At 43.9% G+C, this 27,759-nt stretch overlaps 1 protein-coding gene across 1 annotated transcript; it reads right to left on the reverse strand.

Annotated features, from left to right (window-relative positions):
- Nucleotides 1-8,877: 8,877 nt before the first annotated feature.
- Nucleotides 8,878-26,959, reverse strand: orc1 (origin recognition complex, subunit 1). Its single transcript, XM_080886787.1, has 17 exons — nt 26,695-26,959; nt 24,836-24,960; nt 24,125-24,297; nt 23,618-24,050; nt 22,098-22,350; nt 19,764-19,826; nt 19,348-19,449; nt 16,042-16,285; nt 15,858-15,964; nt 15,345-15,446; nt 15,035-15,206; nt 14,619-14,726; nt 11,680-11,829; nt 11,157-11,276; nt 10,890-11,059; nt 10,704-10,791; nt 8,878-9,247 (listed from the first exon to the last, which is right to left on the reverse strand). Exons 1-17 carry the CDS (start codon nt 26,787-26,789, stop codon nt 9,053-9,055), a joined length of 2,700 nt encoding a protein of 899 aa, XP_080742913.1. The 5' UTR covers nt 26,790-26,959; the 3' UTR covers nt 8,878-9,052.
- Between the last annotated feature and the right edge of the window lie 800 nt (nt 26,960-27,759).

A 27,759-nucleotide genomic window follows, 5' to 3' on the forward strand; every position in this document is an offset into this window, starting at 1 on the left:
TTATTATTAGAGTTTCATGTTTCTGTTTATTTGTGTTTAGGATTTGTTCTTCGGTTGTGTCTGCTTAGTATAGGTCTAGTTCCATGTGTCATTTTCTGTCTGTCTCTCAGTGTCGAGTCTGCGTCTTAGTGTGATGGTATCTTGTTCCTGTTTTATTGTGAAGGTCTGCGTCTCATGTGTGTGTTCAGTTTTACCTCTTGTCTCGTCTCGTTAATGACTCCCAGCTGTGTCCCCCACCTGTGTGTAATCTCCCTGTGTTTCTGAGTGTATTTAAGTCGTGTCTTCTGTGTTTGTAGTTGCTGGTTCGTCCGTGTGTTCCCTGCCGTCATCATCATGTACCATCGTCTTCCTTCCTTTATGTTCTTGTTCATGCTCAGTAGTCTAGTTGTCCCAGTATAGTTTAGTTCTCCGTTTTGCCGTTTGCCTCTCTATTTTTCGTGTTCAGTAAATCACCTTCACACCTTCACGACTGCCTGCGTTTGGATCCTCCTTTTCCTTTTCCACACGGCTCTTCTGACTTGCCGTGACAGTATGGACCAGCCAGATATGGATTCAGCGGCATTCACCCCACCCACGGAGCTTCGAAAGCTCATAACGGACTCAGCGTCAAAATTAATCAACCTGTGGCTCGAGCATGGGGGAGAAGCGTTTCTCGACGTTCTGGAAGTCAGGCTACAACAGCTTATTTCCGATTATCCCTTGCTATTGGACTCAGTGCACCAGCTCATACAAAACTTCATTCTCCACGAGCTACACCTTACCCCCCCCCGCTACTGCTCGCCTGCTCGCTTCAACGGAGGACGTGCCATCCGTACCGCCGGATGAGGAGTTACCTGGCCCGTCGGAGCCGTCTCCACGGAGGAAGGCCTGTAACACTGCCCCCATTCAGTCAGCAGCCACGCTGCCCCCAGTTCAGTCAGCCACTTCACCACCTATTACGCATCCACTACAATCGTCTCTGCTACCTATAGCTCAGCAGCCTACCCACTCATTCATTCAGTCATCATCCTCACAGTCTCATTACAAGCAGGGAACACACTTCATACAAACTTTAGCTGGTTCACTTAAGCTGGCCATCTCAGAGACAGTTGCTCCCTCTAGGGCCTCCCCAGAGGCTGGGTGTCAGTCACCAGCCAACTCTGGAGCCCTAGAGGTCAAGATGCCAGCACCAGCAGCTTCACTAGAGAACTTTACTGAGCAGTCTCAGCCGTCATCCCCTGCTGAGAGCTCCAGTGAGTTCGCCCCTCTGCCCCTGTCCTCTGCTGGAGGATCAGAGGGACCCATTCAGCCGTCTATCTCAGCTGGGGGGCTCGAGTCCGTCCAGCCTCACGCCACGTCTGCTGGGGGGCCCTGGAGGACCCAGCAAGCACATCCTCATGTCAGCTGACGGTCCGGGGATGTCTTACTTTTGCCCTGTCTTACTTTTGCCCTGTCTTTTTTTTTTTTTTTTTTTTTTTTTTGCCTGTCCCGTTTGGCTCTTTTGCCATCAGAATTGTTGTCTAAAGGCAAAGAAAGATGCCCAACGGATTTACTTTACCAAACTGACCATCCCAGCCTTGCCGTAATGGTCCATTTGATTCACCTTTTATTGTTTATTTTATTTTCACTTACTGAATACGGGACAGACTTGACTGGGGGAAAGAAGGGGAGAAAGAAAGAGGGAAAGAGAAACAGCTGAGAAGAGGGACGGGGGAGAAGGGCAAAAGACAAAAACCAACAGAACGGGCAGAGAAAAAAAATGCATATATCAATCACCTGGATCACCTGCTGAGAAAGAAAAAAGAAAGCAAGCAAAAGAGAACAAGAGTAATAGAATAAACAACATCACAATGATATATGGGAATATGACAGTAAATACTAAATGTTAAACATTATTGTGCAGCACATAAGATCAACAGAACACAGTGTACTTTGAGGTAGGAGCCAAAAAGGGTGTAGTTTGTGGGTGTGATCACCCGTGTGTACACCTGTGAGCATGGACGCGCTTGTTTTTTGTTTTTTAAAAGGTTCCTTCATGTAATAATCTGCTAGAGGGTGTGGGGGGGCCACAGCCCCGTCCTCCAGGGCATGAAGCAGGTGTGGAGGAGATCAAAACTCCAGACATCCAGAGGCCCCCAGAACACAAGAGACCAAGGAAGACCAACAGAGGGGCAGCTGCGCCACTGTCCCGGAAAGAGCTGAGGAGAGTCCCAGATGAGGGCTCACTCAGCAGCCGCGGAGCAGAAGCCAGGGGGAGTTGCAGTGACGCGCCCGTGAGCTCCGCCGGCAGCCAGCTGCGCCTGAGTGACCGAGCCCCAGGCCGAGAGGCCGGGGGCACTCCACCTCCGAAGTGGCCCAAGCGAGCCCCAGGCTCCAGGCCCCGATAAGCGGCCGCCAAGGAGTGAGCCGGTGTGTACCTGGACGCCCATCCCCGGACACAAAGAACCACCAACGCACCGATGTCTGAGGGAGTCCGCCACTGGCAGGGGAAGTGGTGGTAGGGGGAGATAGGCCTCCAAACCTTGGAGGGCCTGAGATGTCCCCGGAGAGGTGGCGTCTGATACCCAACCTGACATATAGACACAGACATACAGGCACACACAGATACAAACATCCATTCCCACCCTCATGCTCTCATATGCACTTACTCCACACTCAACCAACGTGGAGACAGACATAAAGAGACGTTGTACACACGATCACACTCCCCAAGCGTACTCTACAAACCGGGTCTAGGTGCCCCCGCCCCTGGAGGGGGGAACTGCACCCAGACCCAGGTGGTGTTTCCCTTTTCCCTGCGGTGGGGGGAGGCAGACCGCCCCGACTCCGCAGCAGCAGGAAGGCTCCACACTCCAGACCGCAGTCGGACGGCCAACTCCTCCTCCTAGTCCTAGCCCCCCTGCTCCAGCAGGTCGCAGAGAATGGGGGTGAGAGAAGACTCCAAACCTCCCTCCACCCGCTCATTGTAGTGTTGATGCATGTGTGTTCTAAGGTGCATTTAAAACCCAGGAGGGCTTGGAGCTACCTGCCAGAGAGCAGCAGGTAAGCGCATGGTCCCTCCTGCTAGCCCTCAATGTCTACGTGTATTTAAAATTGAGAGGTGGGTAACGATGCCAGGGGTGGGGTGTACACCCTGATGGTACTTTGGACTCCATGTATCGTGCCCACCCCCAAGATCCTATATGTATGTGTAATGAGAGTGTGAGTAATGTGAATGTCTAAGTTGTAGAGATGGCACGATACCACTTTTTTATGTCCGATACCGATACCGATATCATAAATTTGGATATCTGCCGATACCGATATGAATCCGATATAGTGTTTTTTAATCAACAAAACAGTTTTTTTAAATATCTTGCTGCATTTTGTATAAGTTCATACTCAAGTTTAAAACAACAACTACACTAAAGCTATTCTGTTATACCTATATGCAAAAAAAAAATATTTCATAGTTCAGCAATACTGATCAATCTAATAAACTTAAACCTACACCATCCTCCCTATTCTGGTATTTTAAAGAGTACTTAGCATAAATATTAAGCAACCTAACTAATAGGGTTCCAACTCCCAGCAACAACAAAAATAAAAAAATAAAAAATAGGGAACCACCCCTCACACTCCACCTCATGATGCTTAATCAACGTAATCAACCTTAATTTGATGCAGTGTGAAAAAAAATACACAGAAATCAATTATTTTTCAAGAAATATTAAATAGATTCAACATCTTTCTTCAACAAAATTGCAGACTGCACAGATGGTACCTTCCCAAAGGAAAAAGTACTATAGCTTACTAGGGTATATATATTAGACTTAATAGTTACTATATACAGTAATGGACTTCTATTCATTTTGCATCAAATTAAAACTTTGGGTGTAAGATTCGGATAATTATTTATTAAAAGCTACACATTTTAAATGAGAATAAGAAAGAAAAGTATGTCTTTGTGCCCCCTTTTCCCTGTTAATGCCCTATCGGCCCCCCTGGCTAAACTTTGCTAGATCCGCCCCTGCACAGTTACCAGCCGTCAGCTACGTAGAAAAAGATCCTCGAGTAGAAAGTAATAATAAATAAATTCTAACAACAGCTGATCAAGCTTAAACGTGCTGCTGTTGTTCAGCCGCTGGTTTCCTCTTTCTGGTGCAAAGTGGGCCAAAAACAAACCAGAGACACGGACTCGCGACAGAAAAGCCGATCAGCTGATCGTTAAGCAGTTTCATGATTGAAGTAGCAGCCAGAAGAAGCAGTCGCTCCATATATCGTTTGTTAAGCTTAACGCAGGAATGCTTTACAAACATTCAGAGATGGACTTACACACTTGCTTTACTTCTCTCGGGGATAACTTTGTCGGAGATGAAATGCCGGGTTGCTAGCGAAGCTCCAAATGCTATCCAGACCACCGACAGGTCCTGCATGCCACAGCTGCTCTATCACGTGATGCATACTGCTCCAACGTGCTAACGTTCTGAGGTGAGTTACAGCGTGTTGCAAGTTTTGTGAGGTGCTTTCGTGATATTTAATGGATCGGATTACATTTTTTATTTTTCTCCGATATCCGATCCAGTAATTTAGGTCAGTATCGGACCGATACGGATCGGTCCATCTCTACTAAGTTGTGGGATAAAATTGAGGCAGAGGCAGCCAGAAGGGGACAGGGGGGGTAGCCTCCTCTGCACCCTGGTGACATACCCCTACTCCAAGGCCCTGCATGTGTGGGTGGTTGTGGTGGAGCGGGAAGAGGGAGGCAGCTGGAGATGGGGAGGGAAGGAAGGGAGGGGCAAGTGACCTCTCCCCCGCTGACCCCAGTAGGCACCCCCATACTCCGCGACCCGCCAGGGAAAGGGGGCCCAGGCCCATCCAGACCGGGGCCCAGTGCAGCAGCGCCGCCCGGCCCCACAGAGCCCAGGACAGTCCACCCAACCCCACCACAGAGAAAACTGCACCCACCCCACCATCCACTCATCTTCCAGACTACATAAGACAATAAACACCCAGGCTGAGATCTTCCTCCACCTCTCCTGTATCTCCCCCTCCTGCAGAGGGAGCTCCTGAGGAGAGGAAAGCTCCTGCAAGATGTGACAATCTCCCCCACCAGTTGAAGAGCCCCCCAGGTGGCTCGACGCACCGGCGGCACGCTGCTCCAGGGCTGGGCCCCCATGCACCCACCCGCCCACAACCCCGGCAACACACCAACCAGGACCCAAGCCCCCGAGGCCCGGTCCGGGTCCCAGCCCAGAGACGGAGCGCCCCCAGAACCTCACGCCCATCCCGGACCCACCCAGGGGCAGCCAGGCTACCAGGTCAGTAACCCACGTCCGTCAGCACAGACCCTCCCCTAGCCCCGCTGCACGCAGCCGCGAGGAAACAGTCACCTGAGAGCCAACAGAGCCCCTAACCGGACATGACCGCTACCCCGGGTTGAGCCCCCCAAGGAAGATGCCTCCGGGGAACCCCCCGACGCCCTAAGCCTGTCCCTACCCCCACACCAATCACAACAGTGAAGGCGGGACCAAACTATGACCCCCCACCCCCACTAGGTGATGGAGCTGATCAAAGGAGCCCAGAGCAATTGATCTGATGTGGTGGCAGAGGCTGTATCAAGACTAATGTAATCTAATAGATAATTTCTATATTGGTTAGAATTAAGATTATTTTTATTTTTCCAGTTCATGAGGACTGTTTTCTTGGCTATGCATAGGGCAGTGAAAACCATATGGGCTATATTCTTTTCTGAAGTGACATTATCTAAGCTGCCCAACAAACACACTAAGGGGGAAGTTGGAATGTTACATTTCAGACACTTCGATAAGTCTTCACATATCTCGCGCCAAAACTTCTGAACTGGTGGACAGAACCAAAGAGCGTGGATATAATTGTCCGGTGAATTGGTTTGGCAGTGTGAGCAGTTGTTGGTAGACGTAAAGCCCATCTTGAACATCCGATGACCTGTATAGTGCACTCTATGTAATATTTTGTATTGAATTAATTGAAGACTGGGATTTCTAATTAGATGAAAGGTTTTTAAGCAAATCTGAGACCAGAAGTTTAGGTCTAAGTTAACTGATAAATCCGCTTCCCATTTTGCAATAGGAAGTGATATTGATTCATCTGTTTTAGAAAGCATTCTGTATATTTTGGATAGTAATTTGGGGGTTTTAAGAGTAAGAAATTGAACCACACTTGGTGGTGTTTGTAGTTCAACTTGACCCGGTTTAAATTTCTTTTTTACTATGGATTTAATTTGTTGATATTCTAAAAATCTTTTCTTGTTGATCCCATATTGTGTAACTAGTCCGTCAAATGAAATAAATTCTGTTCCTTCTAGTATATGTTCTAAATATTTGATTCCTTTATCACTCCAATCTGAAAAGTTTATCATATTATTGTTTTGTAATATGTCAGGGTTGTTCCAGATAGGTGTACGTTTGCATGGGATTAATGAAGACGCCGTCAATTTTAGAAACTCCCACCATGCTGTCAGAGAAGAGCTGATGTTGATGCTTTTAAAGCATTCATGTCGTTGGATGTTTGAGTTGATAAATGGTAGGTCTGAGATCTCTAGATTATTGCAGAGTGCTTGTTCTACATCTAGCCAAGGTTCATCTAAGAGGGTGTGTTTTAGCCATCCTGAGATAAACTGAAGCCTGTTGGCTAAGAAGTAGTGCTGAAAGTTAGGCAGTTCTAGTCCTCCTTTATCCTTGGTCTTTTGTAGTGTTTTTAAGCTTATACGTGGGGGTTTATTTTTCCAAAGGAATTTGGACATACATGAATCTAGAGATCTGAACCAATCTTGTGGCGGTTTAGTTGGGATCATTGAGAATAAATAATTTATTTTTGCCTTAACTGGGGGCCAGGAAGGGAGAATGAAAGGTAGGGAAAGAAAACCAGAGGTAGAGAGGCACAGTGAGAGAAGACACACAAATCAGCTGGATGACCTGTTAGAAGAAAAAATAGAGAAAACAAGCAAAAGGAGAGCAACACAAGAAACACATCACTGCAGCAATAACTTAGATAATTATAAGTAACAGTAAATACTAAATATTGAATGTCATTCTGCAGCACACAATGTGCTTTGAGGTTGGAGCCAAAAAAAATATAGTGTGCACACCTGTGTGTGTTCTCCATGTAACGATCTGCTAGAGGGTGTGGGAACCATAGCCCCGTCCTCCAGGGCATGAAGCAGGCATGGAAGAGATCCAGGCCCCAGACATCATAGATTTGGCCATATGAATATGGAAAAGGGTTGCTCTAAAGAGAAATCAAAAATAATAGCCAAAATAATGAGATGATCTCCAAAATGTAATTTGGCGGACCAAGAATCTGAGGAATACTCACAGTTGGATCAGGACAAAATATGAGAATAAAGCGAGAGGTGCATTTGTTAGATCTAAGAAGAAAGTGCATAAAATATTTCTTTAATTTAGAAAAAAGGAACTTTTAAGCCACGGTACACCTATGATTATGCCTGTATTACTGACCCTTGTATTCCAAGAGCACAAACACTGCGAGTGGCCAGCAGTGCTAGTTTCAGTCATTATGCAAATGTACTATTTGTTATGTTGGGGAAACCTGCATTAAGCTAAGACTGAAGACGTCACTTCGGTGAGTGATGAAGCGTTTCGTCCAGATGAACAGAAACTTTTGGGGGCAAACCATTTGTCTTTTTTCAAATTTACACTATCCATACCTAAATGAACAAAAATAAATAAACATTTTTAGTTTCCTGCCTCTTCCTGTACCACTTTTTCCTCAAACTGCTCATAAGCTTCCTCAAACAACCATTAATTAAATTAAAATTTATTAATATAACATCAAATCACAACAACAGTTGCCTCAAAGCTCTTTATCTTGTATTTTAGTATTTAGTATTTATTTATTTATTGTCATTGTCAAGAACAATGAAATTGCGTTTGGGGCTTCCATACAACCCAAAAAAAAGAAGAAAATAATAAATACCCCTTAAAACCCAAGTGTACATATTTAACCCAGTGTGACTCCAATGCAATAAGACAATCCTTAGCAATAATGTTCGTAGAAATTCAGACAAAGACCTGAGAAACATGACAAAATACAACAATGCAACCCATTCAATATTATTGTACTGTGAGATATGATATCAGATATGATAGTTATCTATTTAAGAAAGGGGGGGGGGGCAGGAGGGGGAAGAGAATAAAGATATGATGCACCAATGCAGACCATGTAAGGTAAAGACCCTACAATAACACAGAAAAAAAACACAACAATCATATGACCCCCTGTCTGCAATGGGAAGGAAAAAGTCCCCTTTAACAGGAAGAAATCAGGCAGTATGTACAAACACTTTATGGTGTCTGTACATACTGCTGGTTCAGGGTAGAGCAGTTCATCTACTAACTGGAAGGTTGATGACTTGATCCCTGACTATTGCGGTCTGCATGCCAAATATCCTTCGTCAAATGAGATTTATTTCTTCTCGAAAACCACATAATATCTTAAATCACATATACCACATAGGTCAAAAACAAAAAATAAACATGTAGGTCACAAAACCTACAGCAGAAGCACAACACTTAAATTCATTTGTTTGTAGCTGCAGATTATTGCCATTAAACAAACATGGGTTTGTGTTAATGAACAACTTGTGTAATGTACAAAATGTGGATATGCTACATAATGATTACCAAAAAAAGTATTCCTTGGTTCATAGAGAAAAGAGTTGTGCTTCAGTGAATCGGCAACATGGTCCACAGTCATGATGGTGATGCGTTTTCCATATTAAACTCTCATCAAACTCTGCTAGCAGAGAAGCGTCTTTAAGTTTCTTTACAGCTTGAGTGTTCCTGATCCCTAAAGTGCAGCTAAAACTCTAAAGAAACTATAATCAAAGAGGTTTTAATATTACTCCAAGAAAGCAACTGAGGGATTAGTAGAATTTTATTGTACATTTAAGACAAACATAAAAAATAAAATCCAGAGACAGAAGAAAATCTTCCAGTAAAATTGGGGACAAAGATTTAAGCTCATAACTAAAATCCGTGGACGAGGGTTCACTTTTCTGTCATTGTTCAGTTTGTGTGAAAGACTCCCCCCTTCAGTCAGCTTTCAAGGCATAAAAGATGTCATCCTGGCTGACGTTGAGTCGGATGTGCTGCAGGACTCCCAGGTGACTCGGTTCCAGCAGCAGCAGCCTGCAGGCTCCCAGACGCTGACAAACAGCCAGACCCTCCGAGACACCGATGGGCCGAAGACCTTCAATCCGACAGAGAGCTTGGTGCTGCACGAACACCTGGCATACAAAACACAAGGGGACCTGATGTTGCATTTCAAGTTGAGACACAGCACTCCAATTCCACAGTGCAATGTGAAAGTGGACTGTGTTAAGATGACACAATCAGCTACAATTGTTATCTTTATGTGTAGCCTTTTAAGCTTATAACTGTAGAAAATTTGGGCTGCAATTATTGTAGTAACCGAGTTAACTATTGATGTTTGTTGTGTTATCTGTCAATCATCACACATTTTGTTTGAGGGAAAAAAGGTTTATAAGTTGAAACATTCATGGAATTGGCAAACAGGCAAAGAGAGCTAAAGCTGCCTATTACAAGTTTTAAATCCCCATTTTAAAAAAGGTCCTACTTTTAACGATTTCTGTGCTAATATAACCCTAATTAAGAGGATATCAGGTTAGTTAAGTAGCTGAGAGGATTAATTCATTTCAGCAGGTTTAAATTAAATTAACAAGTGCACTAGAAGGGTAACAATGAGAAACCCCAACACAGGGATGGTTTTGCAGGAAGCGGAAACTGAAATTTTTCCCTCCTCATCTTTTCTGACCAGCGTACTACTGGTTGCATGACACCCTCTAGTGGTCCCTATGCTCACTGCCATGGAGCAAGACTGGCCTTTGCCATAGAGAACCAGAACTGGCAGGTACATTGATGCTTTTTACAGAATACAGCAGGCTCATTCTAAACACATGTGACAAACATAAAAAGACTGGAGAATCTGTACAGAAAATTATGCTGCCTGTTACATCGTTCAGCATGACTGATGGGTCATGCTGAGGTGGACCAGTGATGGTCTGGTAAAACACAGGCATGGAGGGATGCACAGACCGCTACAGGATAGGCAACAGCCCTGAGGGCCACTAGGATTTGGGATGAAATCATTGGACCCATTGTCAGACTCTAAAATGAGGCAGTACCAAGGCTTATTTAGAGAGAATATTCAGGAAGTTCCTGGATGATGAAGGAAGTTATTCCAATGCAACATCCTCTGGATATTATGCAAGCATCACTGCCATTGTCACTGAAATCGACACGCATTTCATTCTTTAGGACACTGCAGAGATCTCTCTCATTCACCTCCAGTTAACGACGACTGGAGCTGGGTAAGCTGAAAGCCCAGTGATTTATCATCATAACAGATGAGTTTTGTACATGTGTGATGTACTGTGATAGACTGCACAGAGATAGACAGTACAGACTGTAATCTAAATAAAGATGTAGGCCTGTGTTTCTGAGCTCATCTAATTCCTCACAGAATATCCAGCCAAACATGATTTCTAGATTATGAATGAATATCTGTATTCATGTTAGATTTAAGGTCTGTGTTTTATTCTTTAAATGTGTATTTATTGAAGCCTTTAAAAAAGTAAATCAACTTATGGATTCGTTTCATATACAGTCTATAGAGGCTTGTTGGTTTTGTTTTAGTAACTTTAGTTGTTTTATATTTCTCACCTGTTGGAAAGTCGCCTCTTCCAATCCCAGCCGCCTAAACTCTGCAATAGCAGCTCTGAGGAAGAGCTGCTCCTGTGTTGACGCACACCTGAAAAAAAACAAACCACATCAGTCACTTCTCCTCACAGCTGCCAATGCACATCTCTACAGCGTGCATTACTAAAGTGACCAAAGGTTTGGTCTCACCTGATGGCAGTGATGTAGGCAGAGGAAAACATCTCATTCAGTGCTTCCATCACGTGACTCATTCCCACCAATCCTGTGGAGGAAGGGTCAGCAGCTGAGTGCTCACAGATCTCCGTTGCCCGCCGACAGATGTCCAAACATCGGCGAGCATCACCGGACAGAGCGGCCACCTGCCAGATATGAGGGACACGGACGTGACTTGACGGTGGGCAGGTGAGTACACAACAGAGCGGGTGAGACTGCATTAAAGACAATCTGGTTGCCAACCTTCCTGGACACCAACTGCAGAGCGTCCTCCTCAAAGGCCTTCAACTTGTTCAGCCTGGACATGATGATCTCCTGCAACTGCTTGAAGCTGTACGGCTGGAATGACATCCTGGTCAAACCCTGGAAGCAGCAATGCAAATGATCAGTGGCTTTTAGTTTATGTTTTTTTCTTACAAGTCATCTGAATGAGATATTTAGTTGTTGTATTAATATTCAGATATTCAAAGGGCTGAAAAGCAAAATAAGTAGGAGAAGAAATGATCTCGAAAAGACAGGAAGTAAAGTGATGTCAAATTGTTTAACACAGTCTTGAATGAGAATTACACAAGTGCATTTCTGTTGCTACTACTTTGTCACAGCTTCAGCTTGTGTCCATGTGAGGGCAGGAACATAAATCAGCCGGTAAATTGCGGCTTTGGCTTCATGCTCAAATCTTTTTACCACACAGCAGTGACCTTTAAACCATCATTCATAGTATTGCTGTCAGGGAATGTAAAGAATAGCAGTGTTTAATCAGTCTCACCAGTCTACTGGCCACTCTGTTGATCATGATTCTCTCGGGCAGATCCATTGTGTTGGCGATGGTCAGCACCACCAGGCGAGCATGACGCCGTGTGGGCCAATCGAACAGGTTGTACATCACGTTCTGCTTCCTCGTCCACAGCAGGTCTAACTAAAGCGGGCCGAAACAAAAAATATAGTACAGGATGGTTATTCTGCTATCACAATTCTTAGTTAAAAGTGACAGACAAGCACACAGGCTCTATACATGGTGTGAGCAGGCACCATTTCCTGAGAAACCTGGGGTTCTGCAACATGTTTAGCAAAAATTATCCATCCATCCTCTTCCCGCTCATCCTTACAGGGGAAAGGGTTACGGGTGGGAGGGGGCTGAAGCCTATCCCAGCTATCATAGGGTGAGAGGCGGGGAACTAGAGCAGGGCGATATGGCCAAAAATATTTATCACGATATATATTTGAAAATTTGCGATAACGATATAACCGACGATATAATTGATGCGAGACAAAATACAACTCCACAACATTACTAGTGCAAAAAGACAACCTTCCATTTATTTTCACATAAACAAGAAGCTGGTTTTTATGTACATTAAAGCTTTATAAAAATTTAACAGTGCAAATGCAAATTCCTTGCTGAAAGTTTAACCAAAAGGCATTTCCAGTAGAAATGGGCTGACATATCCTGAGCATAACCATGTATAATATCCACAGCATCCTGCCATGCGATTGCATTTGTCTCTAACCATGAAGAACCTTCACGTTAACTTTTATAAGTGGAAAAGTGTTAGTGTTCGTCCTCCAGCTTCACTGTTTATGTTATGCTAACATAGCTGTGTCGCTAGCGATCACGTAGCACATCATTATATACCAGCTAGCCCAACTTCAGTAACCCTACAAACGTCACTGCTGTTTAGTTTCCTGTCTTCATTTATGTTGGAAGTGATAGCAGAGCTGTACGTTTGATTTTTTTCAGAAATCTCTCAGTCAGAACATGCAATATCATGCTTAGGTAACTAGCGAAACTAGCGAGCTAACTTCCGCTAGCTTCCTGCTAACTTCTAACTCCGTTAAATGTAATAACTTTTGTTTTCATGGATGCCTGGAAGTTAAACTTTATAGTTACACCTGGTAAAGCAGCAATGCTGATCGTTTTATTAAAGACGAAAGAATTTAGACAGTTTTTAACTCTAAGTGATGCTGCAGTGTTGTTTGACCTGAAGCATACGGAGTTTAGGACCCAGATTACTCCCAGATTTAAGAGCATCTTAGTCCGACAAATACGACAATAACAACGGCCGCTTGCATGTTCTGCAAAAAAATGTGCTTTGTTGTGTATCTGACGGACAAACACCAAACCAGTTCCACATCACGGAAGTTGCACCATTTTTACAAACCAATTCTGGATCATCTGTTTCACTCAACAATCGGCCATGTGCGTATGAAAACAAAGGCACCGCGCATGCGCGTTTTACTCCCATTCTATCGCGATATTTCATTTTCCTATCGTTGCCTAACATTATACCGGTATTACCGTGAACGGTATAATATGGCCCAGCCCTACGGGGAACACCCTGGATAGGTCACCAACCTAACACAGGGCTAACACAGAGACAGAACAAACGGTTATCCAGTATGATTTATATTACTAATTAGAGTAATATCGGCCTCTGTGATGAACATATCCCAACCAGACATGAACTTGTTAAAACTAAATAGACTATATTTCCAAATATGGGTCAGACATTGTGGTTGGACGACAAAGTCCGGTTTATAGACTCGGGTCTGTTTTATCCCAAAGATGTTCTATATAGCTGAGTGGAGACTCTGTGTAGGCCAGTCCAGTTCTACCGCACCAAACCTGCTCATGCAGGTCTTTATAGATCTTGCTTTGTGCAGTGGTGTGCAGGAAGGAGCCACCCCCAAACTGTTCCAACGTAGTTGGGAGCATGAAATCGATCAAAATGTCTCGTTCTGCTGAAGCATTAAGAGTTCCTTTCTCTGGAACTACAAACATGCATGATTTGTTCCTCCAGGAAACACGTCTTCTCTGCTCTACAGTCCAGTGCTGACATGCTTTACACCTCTGCGTTCATTGCTTTGCAGTGTGCTTCATGATTTAACGATTGTATGCAGCTGCATGGGTTTCAATGGAAAGCTGTCTACACACAGTTCTCGAGCTAATCTGAGTTTAGAGGTCTATAGCGACTGACTCTACAGAGCGTTGCTGACCTCTGGACACCACGCAACTCAGCCTTCGCTGACCCTACTTAGTGATTTTATGTGGCTTTCCACTTTGTGCCTGAGTTGTCATAACACCACAAACAGCTGATTGTGGAATATTTAATATTAAGGAAACTTCACGACTGTACTTGATGTGCAGATGGCATCGTATCACAGTATGAAATTCATAGCTCCTGAGAGCAACCTACATTTCTTGGACTATTAGGCAGAATACCAGTTACCTTGTGATAAATGGTGAACAAGGGAATGTGAAGTCAGGGGCTTTGCTCACAGAATATAATTTAAGAATGCTGAACTTGTTCTCACGCCGCACGGTGGCATGGTGGTTAGCACTGTTAGCACCTCACAGGGAGAAGGTCCTGAGTCGACTTTCTGTGTGGAGTTTGCATGTTCCTCATGTGTCTCTGTGGGTTCTCTCCGGGTACTCCGGCTTCCTCCACAGTCCACAGACATGCGGTTACTAGGGTTGGGTTAATTGGTGACTCTAAATTGCCCATATTTGTCAATGTACGTGCACATAGTTATCTCTGTGTTAGCACTGTGGCACACTGTTGATATACTGAGGGTGTCCCCTGCCTTTTGCTCTATTGTAGCTGGGATAAGCTCCGGGCCCCCATGACTATGATAAGGATAAGCGGAAAAAATTTCCTCTTTAAAAGAAAAAAAAAAAAAAAAAAAAAAAAAAAAAATTGTTCTTACTTCATCCACGAGCATCACAATAGTCTCCTTCCTGGGCGCTAGGTTGCTGAATCTCTTTTCCAGCAGAACTGCTGCGTGGTCAGGTGTGGCTTTCTGACCAGTCAGTTTCTGCAGGGATGAGATAAATAAATGAGACGTTACTACGGCAGGTCAGCAGATAGCCCATGTGTCATTGGCCAGCACAATGAACCCCGAGCTGCCCCCATGCATTAATCACAAGTCTGTGAATGTTGGATAAAAGCACATAGGGATAGATAGCACTGTACACACACACACACACACACACACACACACACACACACACACACACACACACACACACACAAGCTCTGAAGAGTAAGTTGGTGAAGTGATAAAGCAAAATGATTATTACTTGACTAAAGCCTGCAGCGGCTGTGAAAAAGCTTCATTCCCACCTGTAGGATTTGGACGTAGGCCTGGTGTGGGTCTGTCATTTTCATCCCATTGATCTCGATGAAGTGGAATGAAGGGATTTCGTCCATGTCAGCTGCGTGCTGCAGACAGCGAATCACCTCATGAACTGTCGCTGTCTTTCCAGTTCCTGGCACACCAGAGATGTACATGCACCTGTAATAAAACAAAATCCCACAGTTTTTCAAAAAAAGACAAAACAAACAAACAAAAAAAAAACAACAGCCTCGAGACACGTAGACCCTGAAGTGTGCAGATGCGACTCCAGTAAGACTGCTAAAAGCTTTCTCTCACCCTCCTGTGTTGTCAATGATCTTGCTTTCCACAAAGCTGTAGATGTCCTGAAACTCCTGCTCCCTGCAGGGCAGAGACTCTGGCACCGATGACACATGCAGCCTGATAAAAGAGGAAGAACTCATTATAATACAACAGTTTCAATTTCAGTCAATCCGCAAGGAAACGTTTACTGCACCAACTCTCCATCTTCTACTTCGTGACTGCAACGTGCTTTACTACAGCCCTCTTTCACACATATGCGACTAAAAGGTCAGCTGCAGACACAATAACACAGTTGTTCCTGTTTGACTTTCAAGGACACTCAAAGTCCACCTGACGGGTGCATGCATTGTTGCTGCACTGTGGTTGCGGTTCAAAGAAAAGAAGAAAAGAAAAAAGGTCCACGGCTGTATCTTTATCATACAACATAGATACGCATGAAGCGTCATGCTCACCATCCGATGTGTCTGCACCGCAACAAAGAAAGTTTAGTTTTCTGAGTCCTTTCACTTGTGTCTACCGTGAGCTCACCTGGCTCTGGCTTCCTCCAGGATGTTAGCCGGCTGTTGGGTCTGCAGGGACCTGATGGGGATGCTGGGCGTGGCGTGACGGGGGGTTTTGGGCGTTCCCGGCGAGATCTGTAGAAATAGGAGAGAGACGGTGAGAAAGTGGTGATCTCATGTCTGAATATCAGTGTGCGTCTGGTCTTCATCACCTTCTTTGCGGGAGTTCTTCGTTGTGTTCTCGCTGAGGAGTAAGATTTCCTTTTTGAACGAGAATTGCCAGAACCCGTTGCAACATATCGGAACTTCTTCGCTGACACTTGATCATCAATATTCGGCCCATCCTCATCTTGACCCTCCTCTTCGCTGCTGCTCAGCAAGTCATTCTTAGATGGAACAAACTCATCCTCTTCCTCTCCGGATGAGTTTAGGTCCTGATCGTTTTCCAGAAGATTCCTGATGGAACACATAACAGACACCCTTAAGATTTACGAGTCCTTTTTCACTTTGTTAATGTTTGATTCTGGTGGTGCTACGAAGCCAAAACACAGACTACATAAGACTGACACAAGTTAAAAAAATAAAACAACAGAAAGGGTGTGAACGATAAAATGATCATTTGAAACAAATCGTGTTAATTCAAGCTTCAAGCAGCAGTAATGGTGCCCTCACACCTTTAATCCAGGTATTTCTTATTGCTTGAAATGTTTTAAGGCCTGGAAGCTTACTGGCCCTTATAAATAAATTATGCACACTGTGTGGTTTCAAACAACGCTCACTAATTATACTTAATTTTGCTCCACATATTCATGCGTGACTTTATGATGTAGCAATCACTGGACAAGAGGTGGGGTACACCCTGCACAGGTCGGCAGCCTGATGCACAAAGACAATCCTTCACTTTCACATTCACACTTATGCATAATTTAGATGTAATTAACTTCAGAGGAAGCCGGTGTACCTGGAGAGAACATGCAAACTCCACACAGAAAGGCCTCGACTAGTTGGTTGAGTCAAACTCAGAACGTTCAACTTTCCATTCAATTCAGGTTTATTTATACGCATGATCTGATATCGTCGTGTTGGTGTTGTTCCCAGATCAACATAGCAAGTGACCAATCAGAACGTTGTGACGTCATACTTTTGCGACTTCGGGAAAAACCGCCGTAAAACAAAAAACTGTACTGCGAGAAACCGCCTCTGTCCGCCGATCAACGGATCCTGACCCTGACCCTTTAATAAACGCTAAGCAGAATTGATATTGTCCTTGGAACATTGGAATTTCATAAATGCACGAATGGCTTGGCGCGCCGAAGAATAACGCCACAACAATGTGATTGGTCACTTGCAATGTTGTTCCAGGAACAACACCCACACGACGATATCAGATCATCCTTATTTATACAGCCTAATGCTCTTCTACCTTTAAATATCCTAGGAACCCCAAGTAAGCCTGAAGTCCAAGAGAGAAGTGCTCTAATGGGCTGATATGGTACTTTAAGGTCATTAAGATAAGATGGGGCCTGACTATTCAAGGCCTTGCATGTGAGGAGAAACAGTGCTAACCATCACGCTGCACGCACACGGACACAAACAAATTCGCCATCAGAAACCTGCAAACTATAAGCCAGTTGCACAAGTTGCCATTAAGTGTGGGATTTACCAGTGAGATGCTCTGTCATTGCTGCCGTTTCGCAAAGACCTGAACCGCCTCAGCCGAATCAAGACTAGCTAAGGATACCGACTACGAAATGGAGCAATCGTCAGCACCTCCGCCACATGGATGACACCGAGCTGTATGTCAAGAGTGAATGACACATCAGTTAACCGACCCACACCAGTGGATACTACACCAACAACACTGGAGTGTAGTCACATGGTAACAAGGATAGGGAAGGCAGTCAGAACTACCAGAAGGCAACATTGCAGACAGCTAAAAGTACCTTGGAATACCACAGGCAAATGGGAAGCACGAAAGGGCCGCTAGGAAAGCTGCAACCAAGAACAAGATCCGGGCAATTAACATCTATGCCCTGCCAGTCACAAGATATCCTGCTGAGATAATAAGCTGGCAAAAGAAGGAGACAGAAGCCACTGACAACAAGACAAGAAAGCTCCTTGTCATCCATGGAGGGTTTCACCCAAACTCCAGCATCCTGAGAATGTGTGCTAAGTGAAAGGAACGAGGGTGAGTACTAGTGGGTGTCAGAACCAACAACCAGGATGAAACAAACATCCGTGATCATCAAGAAGATGATGTGTGCATTATGAATACCTCAGGCAGCAGAAACTTGAGAAAGAACAGGACCCTGCACGGTATGTACCACCGGCAGATAGAGGAGGTGGCTGACATCCAGAAATCCTACCAGTGGCTGGACAAAGCTGGACTGAAAGACAGCACAGAGGCACTAATCATGGCAGCACAAGAACAAGCTCTGAGCACAAGATCCATAGAGGCTGGGGTCTATCACACCAGGCAAGACCCCAGGTGCAGGCTGTGTAAAGATGCCCCAGAGACAATCCAGCACATAACAGCAGGGTGCAAGATGCTAGCAGGCAAGGCATACATGGAACGCCATAACAAGTCGCCGGCATAGCGTACAGAAACATCTGTGCCGTGCCGAGTGTGGCCTGGAATATATGCCCCTAGGGTGGCTGAGAATGACCGAGCTAAGATCCTGTGGGTCTTGTAGACACAGATGGACAAACTGGTGATGGCTAACCAACCGATCATACTAGTGCTGAATAAGTAGAGGAAGAAGGCTGTGGTGATAGATCCAACTGTGCCAAGCAACATCAGAAAGAAGGAACAGGAGAAGCTGGAGAAATACCTAGAGCTAACAGGGGAGCTAAAGAAGATATGGAAGAAAGCAACTATGGTCCCCATGGTAAGTGGTGCACTTGGGACAGTGAAGCTTCCCCCAAACCAGCCAAGTGGCTCCAGCAGATTCCAGGAATGACATCCAAGATCTTTGTCCAGAAGAGCGTGATCCTAGGAATAGCAAAGGTACTGCACAGGATCTCAAGCTCTTAGGCCTCTGGCAGAGGACAATAATAATAATAATAATAATAATAATAATAATAATAATAATAATGGATTGCATTTATATAGCGCTTTTCGAGACCCTCAAAGCACTTTACAATTCCACTATTCATTCACTCTCACATTCACACACTGGTGGAGGCAGCTACAGTTGTAGCCACAGCTGCCCTGGGGCAGACTGACAGAAGCGAGGCTGCCATATCGCGCCATCGGCCCCTCTGGCCACCACCAGTAGGCGGTAGGTGAAGTGTCTTGCCCAAGGACACAACGACCGAGACTGTCCGAGCCGGGGCTCGAACCGGCAACCTTCCGATTACAAGACGAACTGCCAACTCTTGAGCCACGATCCAAGTTTCAAGACTGCCTGCAGGGTCGTTTTGCATAACTGCACATACAAACAGGCACATGCATGCACTCTTTCACACCACTGTATGTAAAAATAAGAGAGATCCCATGGATCCACTTTTGCACTCACAGCTGTTTCTTGATGCGTGATGACACCACCATGGCCGACTTCCTCTTAGAGCTCCTCGGTGTTTCAGTGACCATTGGAGACTTTTCATTCTCCACCTCCGCTCTACACACACAACACATGGACGGGTATAAGAGGAACAGCCTGTAGTTTTTGGTTTAGTCTACACAAGGAAAACCACATCTTAAATTCAACGCATATATCAAATGCACAGTGTGTGTGACTTGTATGTGAATATGAATGTTAGTCAGGTGAACCTGGTTGATACTTCTCAGAGGAAAGTAGAACTGGATACAAACTGTAGCAAACCAAACATGTTGAAACAACAAGGATAAACAGGTCACGTTAGCATCACGCGGTGCTGTCTGTGTGCAGAGTGAAAGATTATGAAGGGTAAATGTATGGATGAGTGTACTCACAGAACACTGAGGACTGGCTCTTTAATGGTTTTCAGCTCTTTCTTTTGTGACACAGTTGTAGCTCTGTTTGAAAACACACAGGACTTGTTACAACATTTGAAAATCTCTCTAGACACTGAAAGGCTAATCACTTTAATATAGCTATCCAAACCTACATGGCTAATAACTGGTTGGGCCCCCCTTAGCAGCAACAACTGCAATTAAGCATTTGTGATAACTGGTAGTGAAGCACTGTGGAGGATTCTGACCCACTCATCTTTGCAAAATTGTTATAATTCAGCCACATTGGAGGGTTTTCCAGCATGAAACACCCTTTTAAGGTCATGCCATTCAAAGGTGGACTTTGGATCATTGTCCTGCTGCAGACCTGAGGTGTGCTTCAGCTTGAGGTCACAAACAGATGGCTGGACTTTGTCCTTCAGGGTGTTTTGGCAGACAGCAGCATTCATGGTTCATTTACCACAGCAAGTCTTCCAGGTCCTGACCTGCCCCAGACCATCACACTACCACCATCACATCCAGCTGTTAGTATGATCTTCCTTTTCTGAAATGCTGTTACTATCATGAGATGTAATGTGAAACACACCTTCCAAAAAGTTCAACTTTTGTCTCTTCATCCACACAATATTTCGCACCAACTTTTAGGATATTCTTGCCATGCCGGCCATTTCTTGCCTAGTCTCTTTCTTATGGTAGAGTCACCATAAGAAGGGGAGGGGGTCACTTTTCCCCACACAGGGCTATGTAGGTTTGGATCCCCCCCTTTTAATAATAAACACCTTTATTTAGTAAGTGCATGTTTGTTGTCTTTGTCAAATGTTTCAGAGCATCAAACAACAACAAATACTAAAGTGTGACAAACATAAAAAAGAGGATATCAGTAAGTAGGGATGGGTATCGTTTAGGTTTTATCTGATACCGGTGCCAAATCGGTACTTTTGAAACGGTGCCGGTGCTCAAACGGTGCTCGAACCGGTGCTTAAAGAATGGAGAACACAAAATTGGTCCAAAAACCTCTCATATTCAGCTGGTTTTTTGTAAAAAGATAACAATGTTAGCCTTTTCTGCAGCTATGGGGCATATATGGCATCACTCTTAGCTGGAAGCAGTGCTTAAACAATGGAAAAAACACAAACTTTGTCCTAAACCTCTCATGTTTAACTGTTTCCCTCTTTTTCTTTGGTCATTTTAGCCTTTTTGGCCAGGGTGAAGGGAGTATCTGCCATCAAACAAGAAGACAGCCGCATGTAGCTATGATGATGTTTGCTAGTTCACCTTACATGCATTAATGTAATAACGTGGTTAGCCTACTCAACGTAAATTACACACAAACAACATTAAGCTACTCACGCAGAGAAGAACGGCTGCTGCTGCCATCAAATACGGCGCATTTCTGGGCTTTTAAAAAAAACGCTATGCGTCGCCAGGTGTTTCATCGGATTCTTGGTGTTACCTCCTTTGACAGTATCACAGTATCAGCTTAAAGCACTTGTTGCTGCTGAGTTTGCATATTTTGCTGTGAAGTACAGCCAGACTTTTGACCGCTTCGCCTTGGACATTTTTAATCTGTAGCTCTGCTCTAACAGAACGTACGTACCTGGCCCCGCCTACTATCCTCGGAAACATAAAATGATTGGCTAGAAGTGTATCACAGCTCAGGAAAAAAAAGCACCGAAATAAAGCACCGAAATGTGCGCTGCTTTTCGGTCTGGTTACTACCGTTTATGTCAGAACGGACACCGGTACCCATCCCTATCAGTAAGGGGGCAAACGCTTTTTCACACCACTGTATACTCTCCTTGGAGTGGCATCGCTTATCCTCTGTGTCCTAACCAAGATCTTTGTTGAACCAGTCACCATTTCATCACCTCCCAAGGACTGAAAGTGGCACCAGTGTGCTTGGTTTTATACCAGTTATCTCAGGTTTTAAACCAATAACCTAATTATGCTCACATTCCTTTGAACTGTTGTACCTGTTTTGACCTGTATAAAAATCAGGCTCCACCTCCTGAGCTACAACAACCCCTTCCACTACAAGTGTGTATGTTTACATCGAGTTTAAGTCATTTAAAAAAACTAAATATAGAAGCTTTCTTGTTTCAGCCGGTTTATCTTTGCGTTTGAAAAGTTTAAAACAAGCAAAATCTAAACGGACCTTAAGCTGAAAGTAGGAAGCTGTGAGTGTCAATGAAAATCTCTTAATTTTTCAATCTTAACTTGAAAATCCCTAAACCTAACTTAGAGTTTCTACTGCATATTGTAAACTGTGTGACGGTTGAATTTACATAATTAAATGACTGGCTTTCAGTGTGTTGTGTGCGAGACGGCGCTGACCTTGTGGAGTCATCCTTGGCTGGTGACAGAGGGCTATCCGAATCAGAGAGTTTGTTGAGGAAGACAGATGAGGGGACACCACACCGAGCACCGGTGGGTCTGTGGGCCTTCCTCAGGGGTGTGAGGCTGTGGGTGACGGGCAGAGGATGAGCGGCAGAGGGAGGAAGCCTGCGAGTCAGTGTCACCTTTGATTCCAACTCTTCATTTAGCAGCTGACTCAGGACTTCTTCACCTGTCACTGACTTGTCTGGACCTGACAGGACAAAGATGGACAACAGAGTTTTATTCACTTAATGCAGTTTTATTTATATAGTGCCAAATCACAACAGCCGCTTCATATTGTAAGGTATTGGCCCCAAAACTTGGGATTCTGTTTACAATGTCAATAAATAAGAAAATGCAATGAATTGCAAATCTCTAACCCATATTTTATTCACAATTGAACAAATCAAAGGGCTAAAAAAGTGCTTTTAAATACATCTAAAATGAACATCGACTGCAGCAGGATTGGATTAAAAAGCTCAGAGACGTAAAGATGGGCATTGTCACTAAATCTGCAAATACGTCTACAAATTGTGGAAGAAATTCAGAAAAACGTTTCTCAACATAAAAGCCAAGACTTTGAATATCTTATCATCAAGGACACGGCCGAAAATCAGTCTTGGATTCCTGTAATCTGTGGGCTTTCAAACTTCACAGGACTCAGATCTGTCATGGAAATCATTGCGTGGGCTAGGAAGCTTCTAGAAAGCTTCTTCGTGAACATGATCCAGAAACACTTCGTCTTCTTTGGGTCGTAGGTGATTTAAAATGGACTGAGACAAAGTTGAAAACTGTTGCTTGGTCAAATAAATTGAAACTAGAAATTTGGGAGACAAGAATGCTGCATCGTCGGGACAAAAAGGAAGAGGGGCCATCAGTGAGTCTAAATCTCTGATAATATGGAGGTACATTAGTATTTATGGAACTGACTTGCACACCTGGAAAGGCACCGAAAATGCTGAAAGGCATCTACGGGGTTTAGAGAAACTTGCTCCTGTCAAACACATATTGGTTTTGTAGAAGGGTCCAGGGGCTGAACTGGCCTGGTCCAGGTCTTTGGCCAATTGAAAACATTTACTGGATCATGAAACTATAAATATGACAATGATCCAGTTCTGCTGAGGAGCTAGAATCCTATATAAGATAAGAAGCGAGAAAATTCCTTTCTGGAAAAAGAAAAGAAGAAAAGAAGAAGAAGGTGGTATGCTACACAGTGACAAATATGGTCCAGGTGCTGGTGCCATCCAGAAATAACCTTTCTTCTTAATTTGACTTTTTTTGTTCTTAAAATCGTACATTTTCTCAGGTATTCTATGCTCGATTGTGAATAACAAATGGATTTATGCAGACTTGCAAATTCTTGCATTCTGGTTTTAATCAAACTTCACGACTTTTGGTATTAGAGATATATAAAAAGCCCTGTTGTTCTCTGGTACGACAAAGTGGTTGCATTTTAAAATCCTTGTGCGAACACTCACTGCTAAGCTCCAGTCTCTTTCGGACACCAGGCGTCCTGGCCGTGGCATTCCTCCTCTTGGCACTGAGGCATTTTGACGCTGACAGTTTAGTGGCCGAGTGAAGTGACTCAGCCTCGACATTGGCAGGTGTACCTACACTGCTGCAGCCAACTTCCCCTAATGACGCCTTCTGCATTATGGCGTGGTCCGGTGTGGGTAGGACACGCCGAGAGGGTCCTCTGGGGGTGGCTGCAGACTGGGAGCAAGAAGGTGATATCGGGAGGGAGGGTTTAAGACAGGAAGGAGGTGAAGAAGCAGGTGCTGGCTCAGCGGGAGACTCCATCACGGTCGAGTTCACCACCCCGAAGACCTTGGAGTCCCAGGACAACTTCACGTACAGGGTATCTTTGTCAGAGGAGTCAGGGAACGGGTCATTGCTGTCGAGGTGCTTCACCTTAGAGATAAAGGAAGGAAATTAAACATTTTCGCATTTGACTTTAAAGCATTTGTGATTTAAATGAAGCTCACCTTCACAGGCCTGAGGATGGACTCGACGTTGACCTCATTATCACAATTACGACATTCATAGTAGAAGATCTCCTGCGGATGAGGCTCTCTGCCAAGCAATTTCAGTTTGTTGACAGGCAATTCAGACACACGCATGAACCACTGAACTACTGCCTTCATCTGTTGCCCATTCTCTGGAAGAGACAGGCACAAGACAAAGAAAGTCAGTGTCTCAAAGTGGAACAGAGTAAGTATCAAGTTAGGCCATTTGAGATTAGTCTCGAGTTGTTTTAGTCCAACTGAAGTCCAAGAAAGTCAAGTCGCGTTCTAAATTATTCTAAATCCATTACTATTTGAAACAAGACCATTTCAAGTGTCCACTAATATGATCTCAGACTTAAGATAGCCAAGAGACATTCAATGATTGATAGTGTTGGAGTTGATTGCTCCTTGGGTTATTCAAGTCTAAAATAATGTATCATCGTTTAAGGCAAGTCCAGCTCAGGACTCAAGTTGCCAAAGTCGATGTCAATTCATAAAAACAATTAATTAATTTTAAAAAGCTGTTTGTCAAACTTGAGACACGTCCATGTCAGCTTGAGGGTCAGAACCAAATCTGTCTTGAGTTAAGTCCCAAATCAGAGCCTAAGTTATTTGTCATCAGTTGAGAAAAGTACACGTCAGGTCCTTGGTTAGCTGAGCCAGCTCCAAGCTTGTGTGAATACGACTCACCATCACCATACAGCCTGGTAACTTTGGCCACATATGGGTTGTCTTCATCATACCCCTCTATGAGGATGTGTTGGCCTGTGTTGATGATGATTTTTGAGAGACCCTCCACACTGATCGCAAAAGAGCTGAAACAAACGGGAGAAAAGAAACAATCAAAAACTACCGATTATGGGAGCAAGAACTGGAATCTCAAAATACAGCCAGATTGATCAATGGTGTCAAAACGCCTTTGTCATCTAGCAGATATTTGATTTCTGGTTTAGGGTTAAAATTTCAAAACGGGTCATTTCAAACGTCTTGATGCATTCTCAGTCATCCAGGAAAGTAAATCTCCAAAAGTTGATTCTGTTCATCTGGACGTAGCGTTTTGTTGGAGAAACGTTTCGTCACTCATCCAAGTGACTTCTTCCGTCTCAGCTGACTGCAGGTTTCCCCAATCTTATAAAGATTGCGCCAAAAATTGGTCCACCCCAAGGATCAGGTCCCCGACACAAACAGAGTAACATAGTGTACGCTGTTAAGTGCCAGGAGGATTGCCAGGATTTATACATCAGGGAAACCAAACAACCTCTGGCGAAGTGGATGGCACAACACAGAAGAGCTACCTCGTCTTGCCAGGACTCTGCAGTCTATTTACACCTACAGGCTAGTGGACACTCTTTCAATGATGAGGATGTACACATCCTGGACATGGAGGAACACTGGTGTGAGCAGGGAGTCAAGGAGGCCATTTACGTGAAAAGGGAAAGACCATCTCTGAATCGAGGAGGGGGCCTAAGGTTACATCTTTCACCATCTTACAATGCTGTGATCGCAGCCATTCCCCAACTCTCTGTGAATGGTACTCATGGCCATTGATCAGTGGTCTTTGACCAGTGGGTTTTGGTCAGTGGTTGTTGATCAATGGTAATGAGAATTTGCATAATTATGATTAAGGAACTGACCTCCCAATCCATTGTTCCTTCAATGGGCTGGTTTCAGTCATTATGCAAATGTACTGTTTATAAGATTGGGGAAACCTGCAGTCAGCTGAGACGGAAGAAGTCACTTGGATGAGTGACGAAACGTTTCTCCAACAAAACGCTACGTCCAGATGAACAGAATCAACTTTTGGAGGGTCATTTCAAAGCACCAAAACATAACTAACAAACTTCTGAAAATACACTTTAACAGTTCTTCTAGATTTCTATGGAAAGAAGGGTAGAGTACTTCCATCTGGTCACGACACCGGTGTGGATTTAAAGTCCACAAACAGTAAAAAAAACACACAGTACCGTAAAGCCAATGTGGCACACATTCCACGAGGCGTCATCAACCCATCACTAAAACTGTGCCCCCCTCCAGGCAAACAGTAACATGGTAGACTGCATTAAAACTGACTCCACCCATGAGCCCAGATTAGAGCTGTGATGTCCACAACACAGTTACCATCTTTGTACCTGGGAGAGTTCAATGCTGTGGACAAACTGCTAGCAACAAGTCAATAAAACAAACTATGGCAGTAAATTATATGTTAACTTTGTATGAGTGTCGACTTTGGTAACTTTGACATTTTTGTAACCACATCAAAGGCAAAGGCCGACAACATAAAGTGAAGAATAAGATCAAGGAGCGCTAGACTTTCCCTTCTTTAAAATAAACAGACAAGGGCTAGGGACAACAAAAGAGCACAATCACGCGGCCCACCACTGCCTTAAATGATTATCACATAGTTGTTGCTTGATAGTTTGTCATTCTACTTAATTCATCCGCAGGACTCTTATCTCCCTTAATTATTCCAACATAAACATTTTTAACCATCACACTGAAAAGACGGAGCATAAAAAGCCATTTTTTAAGGTGGAAAAATAATTACTCACTCATAGTCGTGGGTTTTTAGCCTCCTGTTGAAGCTTCGTGCCCTTCCACTCCACTCATATACTCGTCTGATTTTCATTCGAGTGAAATATTTCATCCTGTTTCGTCTCTTTCAGCTCACACAGAGGACAAAATCACAACAACAAAAAACAAAGTAACCTTCTCCCCACCGCGAAGCCGATCTGCCCGATTCTCTGATTTAATCTACTGAAAATACAATACAGGACAGCAACGAGATTTCGCGCGAAAAATGCGTAGTTTCCGGTTTTCTTTTTCGTGTCTTGAGGATCCAACACTGGCGTCATGCTGCCCCCTGCTGATTACTCCAGCCCTTCGGGGTTGCGTCAGGACACCAGGCATGAACTTTCTGTAACTTTCTGCTTTGCTCTTCATTTGCTCTTCAAATGTCCTGGTAAATTCATGCCTGAACATTTTCTGGGTTTTTTTGTTTTGTTTTTTTACGGAAGTTCACTAAATGGCAAAACGGACAATTGTGTAGATTTGCAGTATACTTTGTCCTAAATGAACACTTTACAGTATAAAGTGACTTAAGACAAGATTTGTTGACTGCTAAGTAGTGCCATATGAATAAAACTGAACAGATCTAAAGAAGGTGTTTATTAGAACAGGACAGATGGGTGACTGCAGTCCTCTGAGCACAAGGCTGACAGGACTTCCCCCCATATAATGAATAAATAAAACATAAAAATAAAAATGTAATTAAGACAGATTACTATACCAAACCTACAGATAAAAATGTGTTTACTGGGTTTGTTTTGTCAGCTCTAGCTTTTCAAAGACAATGAGGACCAAAGTACAATTAGAAGTGCTTGTTCTGATGAACACTTCATGGTTCAGAATCATCTTCAATGCACAACTTTTTCTATGCTGTGCTCAAGGTGCTCTCAGCTGTTTAACCCGACATATTTATAATTTAATCACATTAGGTCAACAGTGTCACAAAACAAGCCGCATACTTGAAATAACCTGGTCAGCATTACATAAATCACATTTTCAACAAAAGTTAGAAACGTTTAGTTAATATTTTGAGACAGACGCTTCACTCT

This window comes from Rhamphochromis sp. 'chilingali' (assembly GCF_963969265.1).
Source record: "Rhamphochromis sp. 'chilingali' genome assembly, chromosome: 7".
Lineage (NCBI taxonomy): Eukaryota > Metazoa > Chordata > Actinopteri > Cichliformes > Cichlidae > Rhamphochromis > Rhamphochromis sp. 'chilingali'.